Source organism: Colossoma macropomum, unplaced genomic scaffold, assembly GCF_904425465.1.
Source record: "Colossoma macropomum unplaced genomic scaffold, Colossoma_macropomum, whole genome shotgun sequence".
NCBI lineage: Eukaryota > Metazoa > Chordata > Actinopteri > Characiformes > Serrasalmidae > Colossoma > Colossoma macropomum.
The window spans coordinates 36,014,625-36,038,405 of NW_023494798.1; the positions used below are offsets into that span (position 1 = coordinate 36,014,625).

The following is a 23,781-nucleotide window of genomic DNA, read 5'->3' on the forward strand; positions in this document are numbered from 1 at the left end:
ATGCAAAAAATTAAAAATAAAGAAGCGGCTGGCTTCTACTAAAGTGAGGAAAGGAATCTTTTTACTCCGTACATTTGAGCCATTCGTATTTAGATACTAGTTCCATTTTTTGTGTTTAATGTCAGTGTGTTGTGATGCAGGCAGTATTTGTACTGCTTTGTGATTGGTCACGTTTCTGATTTTGGAGCTTCTGTATTTTAGACCAAAAAAGTCGCAGTCGCACAATCTTCAGTTCCTGTGCTGATAAATGCTGGATGTAGTAGAAGTTTCACTGCAGTTCTTACTACTTAAGTAGACTGTTGTAATAATATTTTCAAAATATTCAATCTATTTATAAACATTTTGCTTGTTTTCTTGATGTCATGCCTTAAAGACCGTCAACCAATGAGAGCTGAGCTGAGCTGAACTTGTCACAAGGCCTGATTATGTATTCACCTCATGTGTGTATGAATGTATATATGTACAAATGTATGTATTCACCTCAAGCTCGAGCTGCAGTGTGTACGAGCCCTGTGGACCCCTTATTTTCAGCGTTGGCTTCATCCACATCCAGCACAGCGATAGCCTCGCTGTCATCCGCCGTGTTTGTTTATTCACGTTAGTTTGGGAGGTTTTGAGAATCTTGACCTGTTGGTTGGACCAAATTTTGGTGCTTTGTTCCAGACCGTGGTCCGAAGCACCTGTCATACCTTGGAAAGGTGCCTTGGACCATGGTCCAAAGGTCTGGACCAAACAAGGTGTGAAAGCACCCTTAGTGTGTTTTTACTTGTCACCACTGCTGGAAGGGGCTAAGTGCCATTTTGTTTGTGGAGTCTTTCTGCTGGTGTTGGGGTAATTAGGGAGTATGAGAAGTTTTCTTTTTCCTGTTTGGTGATTAGGGAAGTCAGGTTTCGGTGTTGAGTTAGCGTTGGGTTTTTGTATTGTTTTGGCCTTTATTAACCCCTGGAGAGATGGCATTTCATCTGCTTATTGTAAAAATGGTGGCTGTAACAGTTCTATCATTTTTCTAAATATATGTAAACAGCTTTGTCCTTTCAACAAAATCAATCCACCTTGGGAGCCACAACATTTTATGTCCATTTTATTGAATCAACGTTTTTACCATCTTGGCTTAAATGTCTCAGTATGTGCTAATGGTGTAGTGTAGACTAAAATATTAAATATGAACAAAACACAGACTTACTTTGCTCTGGTTTAAGCTTTAGCTCAGCTATACCTGCTTTTCTCACATCTCCAGCAGGAAACTTTTCCTCATAAGTAGAACAGTTTCTTGTAAAATGTCTCGCAATGTTTGATTTTTCATAAAACTGACATCAGTCTTATGAAAGGTCGAACACTGAGAGACATTTTATATTTACATTTTTCTCATTCCACCTAAAATGTGGTTGATTTGCCAGAATGTAACTGCTGCACCTTTTAAGGTGGAACAGGAGAATTCGAACAAGAAGCTGGTGGCTTTTTAGTGTTTGTCAGTTTCTGGTTGCAGATTAAACATATCAGAAAACCAGCTGGAGTGATTATAAATGTAAATAAGTCCATTTGTCTCCAAATTATCGATGTTCATCTTAAATCTCTCTCTTTGCCGTTTCGTTAGCTGCTAGCTAGACGAGATTGTTGTCTTTGTTGCTATGGTGACCAGCAGTCTGTGCTGATCTTCAGGGTTAAAGGGTGAATCAGCAGTTCTACACTAACTCCAGAGTTTAAGACCATTTATTGCTAAACTGCGTTGAACGATCTGCAGAGCTTTATTTTACTGTAAAGGAGGATTATTTTATTTATACCTACAAATCTGATTCAGCTGTGGAGCTCCAGAGCTTCATGTTGCCGAGCCCTGCCCTAGACCAACAAGTAACGGCTGGTTTGGTTTGGGGCATTATCTCTGCCCTGGAGCCATTTTCCTTCTTTCATGACGTTATTTTATTGTGTCTAATCAGTAAATGGCTAACATAATCAACTTTTCCTCTTTCCTTATATCTCTTACTAGTTTACATTTAAAAATGGCAATTTAAGTCTGATTAACAAAAGAAATAATGTACGACTTCTTTTGAATGTACGACTTCTTCTTAAATCTCCTAGACCCTTGAGGACCGATGAGAGAATTACAATAGTCCAAATGACTGAAGATGAAAGTATAAAGAACATGTACAACAGAAGAATAGAGAGGTCAAACGGTCAAATTTTGGCTATGTTATGAAAATGAAACAAAGAAGTTTTAATGATACAGCTGACGTAGGCATTGACTGAGAGAGTCAGGACCAGGATGCCACCCAGATATGACCCGAGAGGAGGGGGAGGATAGTACATCATCAACTGAGAGAGTTACAGAGCCAGTTTTATTGAGAGTTGATTTGGAGCCAATGAAAAGAGAGTTCAGTCACTATTTAACATGAGAATCATGTTATTGATCCAGAGTTAAATCTCAGATAAACAAGATTCTGACTGTCAGAGAGGTGGACCTTTGATGGATTTGGTCCTGATATTAATCTGGTCAGACACATAGCAGTGAAAGTCCAGTTGAAAGTGTTGTATGATCAGTCTGAGGGGGGAGTACGTAAGCGATGAAGAGAGGGCCGAGGACTGAACCCTGAGGGACCCCTTGAGTGACAAGAAGTTGAGGAAGTAAAGCCAGAGAGAGAAATGAACAGTTTTCTATCAGTGAGATAAGAAGTGAACCAGTCCAGCGCAGAGGCAATGACACCCAGCTCAGGAAGCCTTGACACGAGAGTCAAATGGCACACTGTGTGTAAGTCTGTGCTAAAATCGTGTAAAATAAGAATGATTAGGGCTCCAGCACCTCCAGATGTCATACTAAGGTCACTGGTGACCTTAACCAAGGCAGTTTCAGTACTGAGGTTCTAACGGAAACCGGACTGGAAAGACTGCTGCTCTCTAAATAAGCCTGCAGTTGATTAACAACAACTCGTCATAATTAGCAACATTTAGGCATAATACAGCCTAATGTACCTGCTGATTTCTGAATTACAGTACATGATCAGTACGCCAGGTAACTGTGATTGATTATTATGAGTGCTCCAAATAAAAAATGAGTTGTGGGGTTTCCATTTTACAATCATAATCTGCTCCTGTAAAATAGGAAACACAGCATTTTTACCCTTTTGTTCTTCCCAACAGTGCTTTGTAGTAAAACTGTAGTAATACCACAACCCCGCTTCCAAAAAAGTTGGGACGCTGTGCAAAATTTTAAATAAAAACAGAATGAAATTATGTACAAATCATTTAAACTCTGTATTTAATTGAAAATAGTACAAACACATCATTTCAAATGTTAAACTAATTATCCTTTTTTAAATATATATGCACATTTTAATTTCATGCCAGCGACACATTCCAAAGAAGTTGGGACAGGGTTGTGTTTACCACTGTGCTGCATCACCTCTTTTAACTACACTGTAAGTGTTTGGGAACTGAGGAGACGCTGCTGTAGTTCTGAAAGTGAAATGTTTTCCTGTTCTTGTTTGATACAGGATTTCAGCTGATCATCAGTTGAGGGTCTCCTGTGTTGTAATTTTTGCTTCATAACTCGCTAAATGTTCTCAGGGGTGACAGGTCTGGACTGCAGGCAGGTCAGTTCAGCACCCGGACTCTTTTAATACGGAGCCATGCTGCTGTAATACATGCAGAATGTGGTTTTACATTGTCTTGCTGAAATAATCAAGGCTCTCCCTGAAAAAGACGTCGTCTGGATGGCAGCATATGTTGCCAAAACATGTATATATCGTTCAGCATTAATGGTGCCTTCACAGATGTGCACGTCACCCATGCCATGTGCAATAATGCCCCCCCCCACAGCATCACAGAGGCTGGCTTTGAACTGTGCGCTGATAACAAGACGGATGGTCCCTCTCCTCTTTAGCCCGCAGGACATGACATCCACGATTTCCAAAAAAGTCCATCTTAAATGAACTCGGGCCCAGAGAAGGCAGCGGTGTTTCTGGATTCTGTTTATAAATGTTTTTTTTCTTTGTGTTTTAGAGTTTTAACTGTCATTTGTGGATGCAGTGATGAACTGTTTTCACAGACAGTGGTTTTCAGAAGTGTTTCTGAGCCCATGCAGTGATTTCCACTACAGAATCATGTCTGTTTTTAATGCAGTGCTGTCTGAGGGCCCAAAGATCACAGCCAGCCAGTGTTGGTTTTCAGCTTTGTCCCTTACATACAGAGATTTCTCCACCAGGTGATTTTTTTAATATTACACAACTTTACCAGTGTTTTGTTGCCCCCGTCCCACCTTTGTTTGAAACTTGTTGCTGACATCAAATTCAAAATGGGAATATATTTTTCTCAAAAAGTAATAAAATTTCTTAGTTTAACATTTAATATGTTGCCTTTATAGGTATAATTTATAGAGTTTAAGTTATTTGCACATCTTTGCATTTTGTTTTTATTTACATTCTGCACAGCGTCCCAACTTTTTTGGAAACAAGGTTGTAAAAAAACAAAAAAACAAAAAAAAAACATTATAAAGTAAAACTCACAGAACCCGACCTAAACCATAACGTGCCGATGTGCCTGTGAATGTGGTCACTGTCCATCAGTCAGTGAGTGTTTATAGAGGATATGAACACAGAGCTGCTAAACGATCCTGAACACTGACCAGAATGAAAGAAACGGAAGACAAACAGCAGCTGATGCTGAGATATACGACCTGAGCAGCGATGTGGCTAATCTGATTAGCATGAATCACTGAAACACACACACATACACACACACACACACACACACACACTCACACACACACACACACACACACTCACACACACTCACACACACAGCACAGGTGTGTACCTTCTTACAGGCGGAGACGGACGAGACCAGACTGCTCTCAGCCTTCACTCCCTCTGTCTCCTCCACACAGTCAGAGCCTTCAAACATCACAGACGGCTGGAAATTACTACAGAGGGGGAGAGAGAGAGAGTAAAGAGAGTAAAGAGAAAACAGAGACAGAGAGAGAGAGAGTAAAGAGAGTAAAGAGAAAACAGAGACAGAGAGAGAGAGAGTGACAGAGAGGGAAGAAAGAGAGAGAGAGAGAGAGAGAGAGAGAGAGAGAGAGATAGAGTAAAGAGAGTAAAGAGAGTAAAGAGAAAACGGAGACAGAGAGAGAGAGTGACAGAGAGGGAAGAAAAAGAGAGAGAGAGAGAGACAGAGAGAGAGACAGAGAGAGGGAAGAAAAAGAGAGGGAGGGGAGAGAGAGAGAGAGAGTGACAGAGAGAGGGAAAAAAGAGAGAAAGAGAGAAAGAGAGAGAGAGAGAGAGAGAGAGAGAGAGAGAGAGAGAGAGAGGATTATTAGCTCAGTCTCACTGATAAGCGCTGCTCTCGTTGAGTGTGGGACTGGATTCCTGAACACATCCTAAAAAATAAAATCCACTTAAATGTGGAAATAAAATCCTCTTAAATTTCAGACTTAAGTGAAAGTTAAGACACATTATTATTCTTCAGCTGTGGAGTTTATTCAGCTGTATTTGCATCTCTGTATAACCTGTAATGTTAAGAGAGGAAATGAATAACCTACACTCTTAGCACAAAAGGGTTCTAGATAGTAGCAAAAAGCATTCTTTGGCTTGTAAGAATAGTGGAACCATTTTCAGTGCTATTTATAAAGCTTTTTTTTTACAAAAGGTTGTATAGAGAACCATCTTCAGCACATTCTCCATGAATCTGAAGAACCCTTTCACAATGCAAAGAACCCTTCAGTCATGCAGATGGTTCTTTGAGTGTTCATGGTTCTATACAGATACATTTTCTTTACAATTTCCATTTTCTTCAAGAAACCTTGGAACCATGGAGAATTAGCTGTACAAGGTTCTATATAAAAGCTTTTTGAAAAGGGTTCTATGTAGCACCAAAAAGGGTTCTTCCAATGTTACAAGTTTGACATTGTAACAATAGAAGAACGCTTTTTGGTGCTACATAGAACCCTTTTCAAAAAAGTTTAATATACACTCTTAAAAAGTTTGTTCTTCAAGGGTTCTTTAGTAAAGAAAATGCTTCTATATAGAACCATGAATACTCAAAGAACCATTTGTATGCTTAAATCATTCTTCGTTCTATGGAACCATTTTTTTTACTAAAGAACCCTTGAGGAACCATATGTATGTACATATAACGTGAAATATATGCCTGACCCGTTATGATATACGTGCAAATATGACCATATATCAGATTTCTGTACGCCTGATCTACTTAATATCTAGAACTTTTTTAATCCTGAAAACTGCACTTAGGCACGTCTTCATTTCTCACTATTTGCCTTAAAAATCTTTTTTTGTTGTGAACGCAGCACCAGAAACGTTTATCATAAGAAACATCAGCAGCTTCGCATCTGGAACATCTGATTAGAACAAAATCAATAACAATCAGCAGCTCTTTCCACACAGATCTCCCTCCACAGACTCACGAGTAACAGCGGAGTCAGGAGAGAGAGCGAACTCAGCGTGGGGCGTTTTAATTAAACACTCCAGGATTAATTGTATAATGTGGGTGCGCTGAAAAAGGATGGAGAAAAGCCGTCGTCAATAATTCAATTCCCCCAAGTGCTTTTAGACAATAAATACGATGTTTGTGCAGAAATGAGGCGGAACTCCACCCGAGACGCCTTCCAGGCTCTGAGCTGTGTTAAATTAGCCCTGTTTGTTTGGGCTGTAAGAGAGTTTACTGAATCACCGCAAACTCCCAGCAGAATTCGCTCCCTGAGAACAAACCATCACGTCCTTTTAACCGTCTAAGCGGTGATTAGCGCGGCTCAGGTTAAGTGCAGTTTGAGAAAGTCATAAAGTGGATTTTTTGACAGCCCTCAGGGGCATTTGGTGCATTTTGGGTACTGGGACTGCAAAAAATAACAAAAATAACAACTGTATTGAGTTGAGATGCTATAACAGATACTCAAAATGGACAAAAGTATGTGGACACCCTTCCTAATTACTGAGTTCAGGTGTATTAGACATGGCCATTACTAACAGGTGTATAAAATCAAGCACATAGCCTTGCAGTCTCCGCAGACAAACACTGGCAGTAGAATGAGTCGTACTGAAGAGCCTAGAGTGACTGTAAACGTGGCCTGATAGAGTGTGCCCCCTTTGCCCATTCAGTTTGTGAAATTTCTCCTCTGCTGGATCCGCCCCAGATAACTGGAAGTGCTATTACTGTAAAATGGAGCAACAAGAGCTCAGCCACGAAGTGGCAGACCATGCAAACTTACAGAACAGGACCGCAGAGTGCGGAAGCGTGTAAAAATCCAAAAAAAAGGCCAAAAATGGACCAGCCCCTGATGGCAATGGTCAACTGTACCTCGAGCCCTTCAAGCTTCAAGGCCACCTCGGCTCGACCCGCCATCCTTCAAGATGTGTGGAAGACGAGCATCAAGACTCTTCTCTATCCTGGAGTCCAGGTGGTGGAACGAACTCCCACTGACTGTCTGAACAGCAGAGTCTCTTGTGGTCTTCAAACGCAGACTGAAGACTCTTTATACAGCACTTAAGTGAGCACTGAGTTAAGTATTCATTGTAATGCACTGCGCTGTGTTTAACTCGGCTCCTTTTTCTTTCGGTATCAACGTGGACTTTTGTTTCTATCAGTATCTGAGCTCAGGACTGACTTTCTCTCCAACCTGTTTGTAACTGGTAACTTTCTGTAGATAGACAAAGCACTTTGTCGCTCTGGATAAGAGCGTCTGCTAAATGCTGTAAATGTAAATGTAAATATCGGCATCACTCACTCCAGAGTTCCGAACTGCTTCTGGAAGCAACAACAGCACAAGAACTGTGTATTAGGAGCTTCATGAAACGGGTCTCCATGGTCTCAGTATGTGCAATGCCAAGTGTCTGCTGGAGTGGTGTAAAGTGCCGCCACTGACTTCACTATCTGTCAGTCTGATGATGAATCTGGGTTTGGTGGAGGTCAGGAGAACGTTACCCACCGGAATGCAGAGCCAACAGTAGAGTTTGGTGGAGGAGGGATGATGGGCTGGGCTGTTTTTCAGGGTTTGGGCTCTCAGTTCCAGTGACGGGTGATGTTTTGCTGCATTCGCATGACTGCGTTGAAAAAAACGTTATTCCACACCTCATAGCGCTTCGCGGCCGACGGTGGCTTAAAGCTGTGCAAATGTTGCCATGGTGACCAGGTCCTGGCAAAAATGGATAATTATCAAGGGGTGCTTTAACAGTGTAGACTGTTTATTTGAGGTGCATAAAGGCAGGAGGAGCTCTGCACTCTTTCATTTAGAGTCGTGTAATACTGGGTTCATCTGGAATTCAACAACAAGATGTTTGGTGTCCATGGCTCCCAAAAAAATCAATATCCGGTTTATTTCACCGCTGCAGTCGAGGGCAAAACTTTAGAAAATTAAAGTCTTCATGAAGCATTCCGCTCACCACTGCGGTCTGCGGACAGCTGCCACTGCCAGTGGCCGACTTTAGTGTTACAGCTCCATTGAAAACAATGGAACATCCGGTTTGCCATCATTCATCTACCACACACACATGTGAACGTAGCTTTATGCTACAACATACAAAGACATTTTACACTCGCTCCAGCATGACTGAGCCCCTGTGCACAAAGCAGCTCCATGAAGACATGGTTTGACCAGTTTGGGGTGCAGGAACTCCAGTGGCCTCACAGAGCCCTGACCTCAACCATTGCTACTTTAAAGAGGTATAAAGGACTGCACTCACCTACCACTGTGAGTTGCTCTGCATTAGAGTGTCTGCTAAATGTGCTTAAGTGTGTTATATTTAAGCCTTTTGAAGTACAGACTGAGCCATAAAACTGCCGCAATATCAAGTTCAGCTCAGTTTTGTCAGTTTTTGCCAGATCAGTATTAATGTTGTTTTGTTCCAGCCAGTCTGTAAAGCATCTTACAGCCCGTTTAGTTTGGCGAACGGTGTTGGGTTCATTTCTGGCTGATTCCAGGTTGTTCAGCTGTTCTTCTGTCTCAGCTGCCGACTGAAAAGCTGCTCAGTTGTGATGACAGTTTGGGAATTTAGTGTCGTCTCATCTTCAGAGTCTGACCAAATCGGCTGTCGGTCAAATGTGATCTTAAAAGTGTCCATTTTCTGTTTGTGGCAAAGTAAGAAGTAAAAACGTTCAAATGTCCTGAGCGTCTCCTACAGCTGTCAAAGTCGTTGCTTAGCAACGGCGTCTCAGCGGAGTGATACAGTGTTTGTGAAAAAAACGTGATGTTATGGTGAAATAACAGCACAGTTAGAACGCCACTCAACCAATCAGCTCGCACGGCCGGAACTACCTGCTGTATAATTGTAAATACTGAATTGAAAATAAAATGCTTTCAACCTTGAGTCAACACAACAGCATAACAGGCCAATCAATGGCCAACACAACAAACAAGATCAATGCAAATCCAACATCAGAGCTCCACGTTCACTGCTGGTGTTGCCCAACATCAAATCTACACTGTTTCAATCAGTTACTGTCTGTGTTGCAGCCAAGATGCGCTAGTCACAAGCTAACACGCCGTGAACTAATGTGTTAACCACAAATACATCAGCCATAATATTAGTCACAAGCTAACATGTTAGCCACAAGCTAATACATTAGCTACAAACGAATGTGCTGGCCACAAGTTAATAACACCTGTGCTAATGAGCTAGCCATGAGCTAATATGTTTTTCCCAAGCTAACATGCTAACCACAAGCTAATATAGTACAGGGAGCACACCTGTATTTGATTTTGAGGTGAACAGGAAGACAGGCTACGTTTTTTAACACAGAGGTGTGCAAAAGTTTGTGCACCCCTGTCAAATTACATATTTTGTTGATTTTCTATGTGGAAATACGTTAACACATCCTCTACATGGAATAAACTTAATTGTGGCCATTTTCTGCTAATTTTAGTGTGGAAGAGTTTAACATATTAGAAAATATAAAACATAAAATATAAACCGCACCAGAACTTTCCCAGAGAGCAAAAGGATAGAGGACCTTTATCGGCCGCAGCATCAGTGACTAATTCGGCTTGGAAGATCACCCAAAATCCTGATATTCTTCTGTTTTTTGGCCTTCATATTCCAACAAAGGGTTAAAACAGCGACATGACTGAACATCAGATCACTCATCAGACTCTGACCTCACCATCCAGAGTGATTTCATCCACCTGTGACCATCAGCCAGCCTGAATCCAAGAGGACAGAAAATCAATAAAAAAATCATAGCCGCCTTATGCTAATTGTTTATTTTTACACATAATAACCAACAGAACGAATCACCATCAAATTCTTGCACTTTCAGCTCACAGACACTCCAGACTCACAATTTCTGAAAAGGTATCTGAGGTGCAACTTGTTTTCAAGATCTCTATAAGCAAAAAAAATAAAAATTTTGCAGGCGGTTGGTAAATTTTTGATCAAAAATGAACCAAATTCATAAAGATATCAAATTTCTGTCAGCATTTACACATCAAACAATGGTATATCTGAGTAGCCCAGGGTCCCGAAAAAACATGGCATGTGTGACTGTCTCATGTAAATACTTCAAAATTGTAATTGTAATTGTAACTGATGCAAAATACCAAAAAAAAAATCCCAAAAATTCTAGGGTTGAGTAGAGCGTTAAACAAAATGACACTTTCAATAACTCATTTTTCCACTCACAGTCCAATTTACTTATTTTACCTTCATTTCTTTCTTTCATTTTCCTCTGTAAATTACTTTCACGAGTTTTGACAGTATCATAAACAGCCGGTATACACGTAACAACCTAGCACAGCATCAGCAACAACATTTACAACTAGATCATTTTATTTTAGGCCTCATCATTACTATTTTCTCTTTTTCCAAAAATAAAAGCCAATTAAACCTTTTAAAATCTGTTTGAGGAGATTAAAAAGTTAGACCTCGTATGCTGGACAGTAATCTAGGTGGTCCGAGGGGGACCAGCAGTGGCAAACAGTCAGCAAGGGGGGCGACCTTATCAAGCCAGCTGAGCTTGCTGCTATCTGTGTTTGCACAGGCCGCATTTCATGTTTCCTTTTTCCTCTCCAATCAGTTAAATTCAGCAAATAAATAGAAATTGTGCATTAAAATGCACAGCGGTGTGTTCTCTGTAGAGGACGTGTACATTTACATATTTTAAAAGGCATTAAATGGTCTCTAAAAGCAAGTGTCCATTCCCCGGTCTCGTCTCAGCAGTGATTAGTGTGGTTGGGGTTAAGTGGGACAGAAATATGAACAGTATGCTTTATGAATGTCTCTCAGAGGAGCAGTTAGAGACATCGTTCAGCTTAAAGAGCCTTCTGGTGTCCAAATGGACCCAATCTACAGCGTAAGGGAAAGAAGGAAATGCATTAACTAAAGCTAATGATGCTACAGACCTTCTGAAGAACTAGAAAAAGCTGATGATACAGATATGAGAAATACACCTTTTAACCATGATCAAACTTTCTCATGGCAAAAAGCTACAAAACCAGAGACAAAATTCAGGATTCAGGATTCAGGGCCACTGTTTTAGCCATGCTAATGTACTTTAGTCTGGGTTTACAGATAACAGTGAGTCTCTAAGTCTATCAGAGATACTAAACAACTCCACACGCTTTGGGGCGAGGCTTGCAGTTAGCGCCATGCTAATTAATGATATATAATCTTTCATTACTTTTCACTGACTTTAGCCTAAAACTAAAGAAGCAAACTTCAGACACCAAACACGGTCTTGGCTGATCGACTACATCAGGAGGAAAAAGGGGGAAATTAGAGTTTTTAAAGCTGACCAAACTAAACGCTATTAATTTATTTTGTCAGTAATTAAGCTGACATGATGCTGATTATGCTTCATGCTGTAAGTGGATTAAGAAGTGAAAACTGCTGAAGATTTTTCCTGCTAGCTGCTAAACGCACTGCTGCTGTTGACAGTTCAGCTGTTCCCCTCCAGCCCCCCAGGGGGCAGCGCAGGCCTTTAATGCCTGAGCTCCAGCTGTGATCCTCACAGTTCATGGAGAACAGCTTCACTAGGAGAGTAAAAATGTGAACATGCATCATCACGACTCAGTCTGAAGGTGGAGATTCAACTACATTCACTTTGGAATGTTAGATTCCATCAGGTTTCTAAAACCTGATTGGCCGAGCCTCTTTGGAAGTCAATGTAAAACACTGAGAACACACTATTTAGAACCACGAGTTCGGTATAGGACCATTTCATGCTTAAATGATTCATGGCATGGTGAAATGATGATTCAGATTGATGGAGAATGTGTTGTAAATGGTTCTATATGGAACCATTTACAAAAATGGAAAATGACTCTAAATAGCACCAAAAGGGTTCTGCTGTTATTACATGCTCGACATCATACCTATTCTAGATTTCCTGATGCACTGAATTATTACCTAACAAATCAATTTTGGATTTTATGATGCACTGAATCATTTCTTAAAGAATCGTAACTGAAACAAATCTTGATGAAATTCTAGATTTTTATGATGCACTGAATCAATTCTCAACCTCTTATGCTCCGGGGTATATCTTGGCTTGTCCATCTGAATTTACGTGACCAAATCGTAAGGCAAATTATTCAGTAACTACATGAAATAAATGCACATTTTTATTATTTTTATTTATTTATTTATTTTTTTGTAAAAGCTCCCCTCAAATGAACAGAACATGTGTTTTATGATCACACATATTGCTATATGCTTACAATTTACTGCTGAAAGCCAAAATCTTAGATGCTCTTTGTATTATTTTATAAAAATAATTTGTACAGAGCAGATCACTGAAGAGACGCCATCTGTTTATAGTTTGTAGCCCAGATTTGTGGAAAAATGGGTCGACTTTCAGTAGAAAGAGTTCGGCTTCTTTTATTATAAGGGTTTAAAATGACATCACCATCTATTTGACTGGAAAGAAGACAGTTACAGCTCTCATACGACCCCCACCTTTAGAATGTAGCTTATGAAATATGAAAGTCGTGAAGAATATGACGAAGTGCATTTTGGAACCACCGGTGGTTCGAAGGAGCATAAGAGGCTACAGAACCATGGCTGAATCAAATTGTGGCAAAATGTGAGATTTTGTGATGCACTGAGTAATTTTTAAAGAACTGTAACTGAGTCAAATCATGGTGAGATATGTGACTCCATGAAGCACTGAATCACTGCCTAAAGAATCGGAATCAGTTTGAATCGTTGCCAGGTCGCATAGTCAGAAATAAATGAAGGACATTAACAGCAGCTTTAAACGGAGAGATGAAGGACACCAAAGGTGGATCGACTTCACTGACCAATATACACCCCCCTGCCCCCCACCCCCGATACTGACCTAATCACTGACCTCTCTCCACCTCTGTCTCTCTTATGGTGACCCAAACTATTTCCTGCTCCTGTTGACCTTCCACAGCTGTCATGTTGTTTGTTTGTGTGTAACTGTGAGGAGTTCATTAATGCCATCTTCATTAACGTGTAGGGTTTAGTACTGCAGCACGTATCACAGCCTAAAGCATATTCTACAGCCTAGAGCCTGTACTATATACTACAGTACTAACAGCGACCTGCAGCGTGTACTACGTTCTATAGCTCACAGTAAAGCACACAGCATCTGCAATAGTCTACAGTAAGAACTACAGCCTAACACATTACAGACTTCAGCATGTACTACAGTCTACAGCATACACTAATGCACACAGGTACTATAATCTACAGTATCTACTACAGCCTACAGCACGTAACATATGTACTACACTTAATGTCGTATGTACTAGACAGCATGTATTAGACTTCAGTATGTGCTATATCCTACAGCATGTACTTTATATACAAGACTTGCTGTTATGTATGAGACAGCATGTACTAGATTTCAGTATGTATGACAGCCTACAGTACGTACTATAGCCTACAACATATACTACAGTCTACAGTGTGTACTATATGAACTAGATTGTTTCATGTACTAGACATCACATACTAGACTTTAGTATGTATGACAGCCTACAGTATGTACTATAGCCTACAACATGTGCTACAGCCTCAAGTGTGTGATATATATACTAGATGTCTTATGTACTAGACAGCATGTACTAGACTTCAATATGTACAACTACCTACTGCATGTACTATAAACTACAGGATATATTACACCATTTACTACATCCTACTGCAGGTACATGTTGTAGGCTACAGCACATACATACTGAAGTCTAGTACATGATGTCTAGTACATAACGCAGTAAGTCTTGTACATATAGTACATGTAGGACATAGTAAATGCTGTAGAGGAGAGGTTCTCAAACCGTGGTACACGAAGCACCCCAAGGTGGTATGCTGGAAAATCTGCTACACGCACTGAAAAAGGAATTAATAACTGGAATTCTAATGTTGAATAGCGTAATTTACATAATCTGTTTCAGAATTTTAATTATTTTGTTTCAATAAAATTAGTTGGTGTTTTGTGTTTTAAAAAATACTGTGTGGTCTATGCAGACACCGTACTTCATTACGTCTATAACTCGCGCTCACCATAGCTAGGTCTCTCGCGTGTGCCAGAAACAGTGGTTAAAAATGAAATAAATAAAGTTTATGTCACGGCTGAAGATAGCAGATTCCAGGAGCAAGGACCCCAACCCTGGTAAATCAAACACACCTGCAACACTCGATGTAAAGTGACCACAAGACGGTATGACACAAGTTTTCTAAGTTTGGGATTTACTTATTGTGGGATGGAGGAAGGACCAAGACCACAACGCGTTGTCTGCTGTGAGATCCTCAGCGACGAGAGAATGAAACCAGCACATTTAGGACGGCATGTGAGCCCTAAACATGCACGCTTGAAGGATAAACCTGTAGAACTCTTTCAAAGGAAACTTAAAGATCTGAAGCAGCACAAATCCATACTGCCACCCCAGTTACCAAAGCCTAAGAAGCATCCAACTATGCAAGCTTGTGGACTGCAAAAGCGGGTAACCCCCACACAACTGCTGAAGAACTTTGTTTACCACTGGCAAAAGAGACGACGCGTATTATGTGCAGTGAAAACTAGGATATAGTACATACTATAGGATATAGTAGACGCTGTAGGATATAGTACATACTATAGGATATAGTGCACGCTGTAGGATATAGTACATGCTGTAGGATATAGTACACGCTGTAGGATATAGTACATGCTGTAGGATATAGTACACGCTGTAGGATATAGTACATGCTGTAGGATATAGTACACGCTGTAGGATATAGTACATGCTGTAGGATATAGTACACGCTGTGTTATAGTACACGCTGTAGGTTATAGTGCATACTGTAGATTATCGTACATGCTTTGTGCATTAGTGCACGCTATAGACTGTAGTACATGCTGAAGTCTATAATGCGTTAGGCTGGAACGTAGTACACGCTGCAGGTCGCTGTTAGTACTGTAGTATATAGTAGAGGCTCTAGGCTGTAGAATATGCTTTAGGCTGTGATACGTGCTGCACTACTAAACCCTACACGTTAATGAAGATGTCATTAATGAACTCCTCACAATTACACACAAACAAACAACATGACAGCTGTCATGACAAAGGAAGGTCAACAGGAGCAGGAAATAGTTTGGGTCAACATAAGAGAGACAGACAGAGACAGAGAGAGAGAGAGAGAGAGAGAGAGAGAGAGACAGATATAGAGGTGGAGAGAGGTCACTGATTAGGTCAAGGAGGGGTGGGTGGGGTGTGTTTATATGGTCAGTGAAGTCAATCCACCTTTGGTGTCCTTCATCTCTCCATTTAAAGCTGCTGTTATTGTCCTTCATTTATTTCTGACTATGCGACCTGGCAACGATTCAAACTGATTCTGATTCTGATTCTTTAGGCAGTGATTCAGTGCTTCATGGAGTCTGTTATTTCACCATGATTCGTTACATTTCTTCACGATTCTTTATTTATTAGGAAACAGCGCATCATGAAATCAAAAATTTCAACAGGATTCGATTCAGTTATGATTCTTTAAGAAATGACTCGGTGCGTCTATAAGTCTGGAATCTCGTGATTTGTGCCACAGCCTACAGAACGTCCTACGGCAGACGGTAAATATGCAGTATAGTTTACAGGGTGTAGAGTTAGTCTAACAAGCGAAGTGAGCCGAGTTTTATAGAAAACCAGTCCCTTTATAGTTCACAGTCTAGCTACGATGTGAAACGGCTCCTTTATGACGCATCTGAGGCGATGTTCACACCCAGAATGCGCCCAGCTCGCTGTAAAAAGGGCACGTTGTTCGGCCACAGCCACGTTTTTGGTTTGCGTCCTTGTTTTTTTTCCCCCAATGTAGTTGTATTCAATGCTACCCACTAGTTCAGACTCCCCCAATCACACAATACCAGCAGCTCAAGGAGGGTGAAGGCTACCACAGTCCTGTGAAGCACCACCGCATCTTTTCTAACAGCCACTAACACAATGTGATCGGTCAGCTGAATGCACTCGCCAACCACCAACCGTTCTATCATGTCAACCAACAGACACCTGTACTGGCTAGCATCGCACTGGGAGATGGCGGCCAATTGTTCTCTCCTGGACTCCCAGCCACAGATGTTTGTAGCATTACTGGGGGCCAATGCTTAGACAGTTGCGCCACTCAGGAGCCCCTAAAACACCTCTTTACCCTGGGATTCGAACCCAGGCCGCGGTGGTGAGAGCACCGACTACAAACCACCAGACCACCAACGACTTTTGTCCTTGGCTCCTGTCCGTGTTCCACCACTTCTTTCAAAATCTTCCTGAACACAGAGAGGTGTTCACTTGTGTACACTTGAATAAGTTTCCCTCCATTTGAAAATTTCGCCACTCCTTTCTTCCTTTCATCTGACTATCTAATGATATGTATTTGAGGGTCGTCTCTTCCTCCCCCAAACATACGGCCTCCCACAAGAGTCAGAAGAGCGATTCAGGATAGTCAGGACAATATCAGCCTGTTTCAGACCGAACTAATCGAACCACGCTGTTCACATGATCTTAGTAACGCTAACAGTCTAAGGATGTTTTCACATTTTTCCAGACCTGAGTCTGTTTGTCCTGAGAGTTTGGTACGATTGGCTGTGTTTAAAGCTGTTCTCAAGCCCAGCAGTGAGAGAACCGAAGTCTGGTCCTCCTGAAAACAGTGGTCTGAAGTCGCGAACCCTGCTGCAGTCTGCACTGAGCAACACGTTTGGGTCATTTCATCATGTTACTTGTTGTTTCAGGGGATGGAAATGGATGGAAAGGACAGGGAGGGAGTTAGACTTACTCAGACCCAAGCACAGGCGTTTTGGGGGGGCAGAGGCTCATGGGTAAAAAAAACTTATTTACTGCAATCACTCATATCAAGAGAGACAGAGCGATCATGTTTCAGATAAAACCAAACGAGAGTTTTTCAGAAGGCACACTCTTAAAAAGGATGGTTCTTCAAGGGTTCTTTAGTAAAGACAATGGTTCTATATGGACCTATAGACACTCAAAGAACACTCTGCATGCTTAAAGGGTTCTTTGTATTATGAAACCATTCTGGTTTGATAAAGAATGTGTTCTATATTGGGTTCTATATGCAACCTTTTTTAAAAGAGTTCTATATAGTGTTCTCCTGTTGTGTACACTCTTAAAAAATGGTTATTTAAAGGTTTTTTAGTAAAGCTACAGGTTCTGTAAAGAACCACAGACACTCAAAGAACACTTTGCGTGATAACAGGGTTCTTTGCATCATGAAAGTCTTCTTCAGATTGATGGAGAATGTTCTGCAGATGGTTTTATATAGAACCTTCTTAAAAAGGGTCTACATAGCACCCCCAAGGTTCCTATTGTTATAAGCTTGGAATTCTAACAGCAGAAGAACGCTTTAGGGTGCTATATAGAATTATTTTCAAAAAGGTTCTACATAGAACCATCTACAGCACATTCTTAAGATCCCTTTCATTGATGCAAAGAACCTTTTAAGCATGCAAATGTTTTTTTGAGTGTTCATGGTTCTTTACAGAACCATTTTCTTTACCAAGGTACCCTTAAATAACCATCTATTGGTTAAGAGTGTACACAGTAGAAGAACCCTTTTTGGTATTATATAGAAACCTTTTCAAAAAAGTTGCATATAGAACCACATACAACACGATTTTCACCAATCTGATGCAGAGGTATGCGTGCAGAGGGTTCTTCGACTGTCTATGTGTCCATATAGAACCACTGTCTTTACTAAAGAACGCTTGGAGAACCATCTTTTTTAAGAGAACAGCATGAACATTACTGTCTTTGTGGGATTTGAGTCTCCAGCGATACTCGCCGCACTGTTTAATCACCACACAGTATTCAGTCAGAACTGTGTCTGAGCTCCACAGAGACAGAAACCCGTTTCTCACACTGATGAGAACGTAGTGTAGAAAGTTATTAACACTGCGCACTGCCGACGTTATATTTGGGTGTTTTTCAAAATAAGCACATTATGGAACGAGACACGTTCTTAAAGAGATTATGAGTGTTTTATTGGAGGGATTTCCAACCCTGTGGTGATGCTAAATGTGCGAGAATCTCACTAAAAGGGATCTTGAAGAACCATCTAAAATACACACCAACAAAGGCGGCTCTCGTACAGTCTGAGGGCACAAGAGGAGGAACTTCAATCCCCCTGCGGGGTCTGTCTGTGCACGTCCGGTCCTACACAGCTAAAACTCTTCCCAAGTAAGAACGGCACCTCATTTGCAGGTTCATATGGCCTGATTATGGTTTGTATCTGGCTCAGTAGATGAACTTAGAATTCATGTGGAGCGAGATCGACCACCTGCAAAGACACAACGCTCAACCAACTCCTTCCTACTTGGTACACACTTAAAAAAGATGGTTCTTCAAGGGATCTTTAGTAAAAGCAGTGGTTCTATCTAGAACCATGAGTTCTGTACAAAACCATTTCATGCTTAAATGGGTCTTTGCATGGTGAACTGGTTCTTCAGAATGACAGAGAATGTGTTGCATGGTTCTATAAAGCATTCAGAAAAAGTTCTGCTATTGTTACGATGTCAAGCTTGTCACAACAGTAAAACACTTTTTGGTGCTGCACAGCTGTATATAGAACCATGAACACTCAAAAAAAAAACATTTGCATGCTTAAATGGTGAAATGGTTCTTCAGATGGAGAATGTATTGCATATGGTTCCATATAGCACCAAAAATGGTTCTGCTACTGTTATAATGCCACGCTTGCTATGTGCTATGTTGAACCATTTTCAAAAAGGTTCTATATGGAACCATATACAACACATTCTCCGCCATTCTAAAGAACCATTTTACCATGCAAAGCCATTTAAGCATGAAATCATTATATATAGAAATATATCTAAATAGAACCATTACCTAAAAAACATTTAAAGAACCATCTTTTTTAAGCGGGCAGTTCCCAACTGATGGCAGACAAAATTGAAGCCCAAATAAACAAACATCCCTCACCACTAAACATTACAGTACAAGCTAGAACCAGAAGAAGTTAGAACTTTTGCTGTTTTCACAGGACCAATGATTCGTCTCAACAAACCTGTTTGCTTTCTTGTGTTTACAAACCAAATTCAAAGCAATGATGATTGCATCAGGTGGACAGAAGATGAGCATTCACAAACAGCTCAGCTGCCACTTTGTGCGCGTGAGCGGATAGTCCAACAGTTTAAGAACAATGTTTCTCAAAGTATGACTGCAAGGAATTCACCATCTGCACTCCATATCATTATTAAAAGATTCAGAGAATCCATAGAAATCTCTGTGTGTAAAGGAAAAGGCTGAAAACCATTATTAAATACCCATGACCTTCCATCCCTCAGAGGGCACTGCATTAAAAACCAACATGCTTCTGGGTTGAATATAACCACATGGGCTCTGGATTACTTCAGAAAACCCTCGTCAGTACAACAGTTCATCGCTGCATCCACAAATACAGGTGAAGACTGTACTCTGCACAGTCGAAGTCATATATCAACAACATCCAGAAACGCCGCCAACCTCTCTGGGCTCGAGCTCATCTGAAATGGACTGACGCTCAGTGGAAACATGTATTGTGGTCTGACGAGTAAACCTTTCAGATTGTTTATGGAAATAATAGACATTGTGTTCTCTGAGCCAAAGAGGAAAAGGACCATCCAGACCGTTACCAGTGTAAAGTTCTAAATCCAGCATCTGTCGTGGTCTCGGGGGGGTTATTAGTGGTTAACCTGCACATCTGTAAAAGCACCTGTAGCACCCTCTGGAGGCAGGAGAAACATCTGCAGCAGCCATTTCTTTGTTTCCACTCACGACAACCAACAAAACAACCAAAATCAAAGCTGGTCACTTTTCAGTGACTTCAAAGCCAGACTTTTCAGTCCTTCTCTCAAAGTTGAGCTTTTCAGCTTTTCAGTCTGCCGCTGCTGCTCGTTCCTCTCCTCTCTCTCTGTTCCCCCTCTGCTCTTTTTAAAGGTGCTCACGCTGATCAGATCAGCCTCAGCTGGCTCTCATTAAGGGCAGCGCTCCTGAACCGAGAAGCTCACAGAGCTCATTGCTCCGCCTCCCCATCACAGCCCACACTTCACAGCTCGGCCGCTGGGGTCGACTTAAGGTGTAGTCTAGCGGCCTCACTGCGGAACAGGAGGTCCGGCCTACGTGGTGGGGTTTGGCTGTCATTGCGTCCCTCGGCCATGTTCAGGATTCAGGCCATGCCTTCCCGCCGGCTCTTGAGGGCTGTCATTGAGGCACAGTACCATTAATCTTGAACACATTCTGGAGCAACACCTGCTGCCTTTTAGACGCCGTCTTCTTCAGAGACGTCCATGCTTATTTCAACATGACACACCGAGAAACATACTGCATGTGTTACAGAAAGTGCAGGTGTTGGACTGACCTGTCTGCAGTCCAGTTACCCACAGAAAACGTGGTGCATTATGAAGCGGAAGTTACGAGAATGGAGTCTCTGGATTTCTGAGCAGCTGAAGTGTTATATTAAGCAAAAATGGGGAAAAAAATCCACTTTCACAACTACAGAAATCAGTGTTTCAGTTCCCAAACGATTATTAAGTGCTGTTAAAGGAAATGTGATGTAAGACAGTGTAAACAAGCTCCTGTAACAACTATTTTGCCATGTGTTGTGGTCATGAAATTTAGTGTAGTGTTGTAGCATCCGGCTCGCATCGCTCTTGTGGCCTGATTATGGTTTGTTTCTGGCTCGCTAGATAAACTTAGAATCCATATTCTGAATTAAAATCACCTTGTGGGCCATAATTGACTGACTGCAAAGACACAACGCTCAACCAATTGCTTCCTACTTGGTATACATTTGAAAAAGAAGGTTCTTCAAGGGTTCTTTAGTAAGGGCAGTGGTTCTGTAGAACCACGAACACTCAAAAACTATTTGCATGCTTAAATGGTGAAACAGTTCAGTTTGATGGAGAACATGCTGTAAATGGTTCCATATAGCACCAAAATGGGTGCTGGTACTGTTACAATGCCAAGCCTCTAACAACAGCAGAACCCTTTTTGGTGCTATACAGCACCATTTTCACAAAGGTTCTATATAGAACCATATAAAACACATTCTCACATCAGTCTGAAGGACCATTTCACCAGGCAAAGAAGCGTTTAGGCACACAAACAACTTTCTTTACTAAGGAATTCTTTAAAAATCTTCTTCAGGGTGTTGTTTCCAACTGATGACACAATTTGAGCTCAAATAAACAAACATCCCTCACCTCCAAACATGTTATAGCACCAGACAGAACCAATTAGAACTTAGAACTTCTGTTGTTTTTGTGAGCAAAGTGTACACTCACTGAGCACTTTATTAGGAACTTTATTAGCACTTTATTGATTCACATTTTTTTGCTGTCACAGCTGTTTTGGAGTTGAGTTTGTCTAAATGCAGTAATAAAAAAAATAAATATTGAGGTTAGTGTAAATAATTGCATCAGGTCAAGTTTACAGCAGCACTACAGCCTGCAGGATCACATGAACAGCCTGGTGGTTTGATTTGTTGTTGTTTTTGTTGTTGTTTATCAGTAAGCGGCAACCATTCTGGACGCAGATCAGTGAACCTTCAAAGCCTCCACTCCACCAAAACACTAAACACGCTGCTATTCTCCCATATGGAAAAAACATATATTCAAACGTATTTGTTAAATATATTTTTGCATTTATCAGTATTAGTTATTATCTGTGTTCAGTTGAGTGTAATGAAGGTTCCAGATGTAACTAAACGTTCTTCTGTGATCTGCACTGTACTTTACATTAACCATGTACGTCTGCAGTCAGACTCTCACACACAATGTATTTCACATAAACAAGATATCAGATCATAACTGCATTTTCACAGAGTATCAATACCCACAACACTCGCTTCTGTCTGTTAAAGGATCATTAGATCAGATTTAAAATGAAGAGACTGGAACACAAATTCATTTCTAAAGGTATCAGACAGTGAAGAGCATCAGACAGGATTCTGGAGATTTTCATACATTTTCAGATGGATTTGATAAACACATTTACACACAGTTATTTTTATCTGTGTGTAATATTTCACCATACAGTTTAAAATAAATGTGTTTTAATATATATTTGATTAATATGGCAAAATATTCTGAAACACATTTAAATGTTTGAAATGTATTTATATATAAAGTATATGTCTATATATTTTTGCCATATGAGGAGACTCTCCACTGACCTACATCTGTGCACAGCTGTTTATCAGGTACAAATGCACCTGCTGGGCAGAGGAACGCACCCACGCGCGCTCACTTTTGCGGTCTCGTGCAGCCCTAGGACGCCCTGTCATCCATGGGGGGGGACCTATAGCGCAGCGGGAGGTCGCGCTTCTGCTTCTTTTCTGGCGCGTGCAGCAGCAGCAGCAGGCCTCGCGCACTTATCGCCAGTGCAACAGCAGCAAAAGCGAGGAGCACGCGCGCACGAGTGAAGGTGAAGGTGTTGGAGCGGAGCAGCGCGCGCGGAGACAGAAGCAGAAGACGCACGAGCTGCTTTAAAAGCAAAGGGGACGCGCGAGCAGCGAGACATATGTACATGTACATGCACACAAACAGATCCAGAACCGCTGAGCACCTGCACCGCCACGAGAGCGAAGAGGGGCAGCGCGAGAGCGCGTCGTGTGAGAAAGCGCGCGCGCCACGGGGGTACAGGAGAACTCGGACAGGATAAAAGAGCAGCAAGAAAAAAACAAACAAACAAACACACAAAGAAACAAACACACAAGCCCAGCATGCACGTGCACCATGAGACGAGTACAGAGCTTCGTTACCGTGCTGTTTGCTGCGCGCGCCTCGCTCCCGCCATCGCCTTATCCCAGAGACACAGAGAGAGGGAGAGAGAGGGAGAGAGAGAGAGAGAGCGCGAGCGGGCGAGGGAAAATCACCGTGACTGGAGCAGAGATGTGGCGCGCGCTCCCGCTCCAGCAGCACACACACACTTGCACACGCTCTGGCACGCACGCGCATGCACGTCACGGTTTGAGCGGGAGGGGAGTTTTGGGAGTGTGTGTGTGGAAAGGAGCGGGGTGGGGGGGGGGCATACCGGCGCACGCGCCAAGCTGCGCATCACGCGAGCACACACACGCGAGTTCACAAAAACAAACACTGTAAACAACAAGAACGTAACAGCATTCAATACAGAACTGAGATATAATAATAATAATAATAATAATAATAATAATAATAATGGGAGAATAGGAGAACTCCAGGAATTTTTCAAAATACCTGCATAATTAAATGGTTAAGACGTAATCAGAGTCGTTCTGAGTGGTTCGGTGTGAAACGCTCTGTTCTAGATAAACTTACTGAGTCAGAACTGTTCACAGTGGTGGTGATAGGAACCAG

At 41.4% G+C, this 23,781-nt stretch overlaps 1 protein-coding gene across 1 annotated transcript in view; it reads right to left on the bottom strand.

Moving 5' to 3' along the window:
• Positions 1-23,247, bottom strand: part of LOC118818457 (SPHK1 interactor, AKAP domain containing) — an 87,317-nt gene extending 64,070 nt beyond the window's left edge. The window contains 2 exon segments of the mRNA XM_036585717.1: positions 4,807-4,912; positions 23,208-23,247. Of these exon segments, the coding sequence (XP_036441610.1) occupies positions 4,807-4,912; positions 23,208-23,242 (141 nt within the window). The 5' untranslated portion in view covers positions 23,243-23,247.
• Between the last annotated feature and the right edge of the window lie 534 nt (positions 23,248-23,781).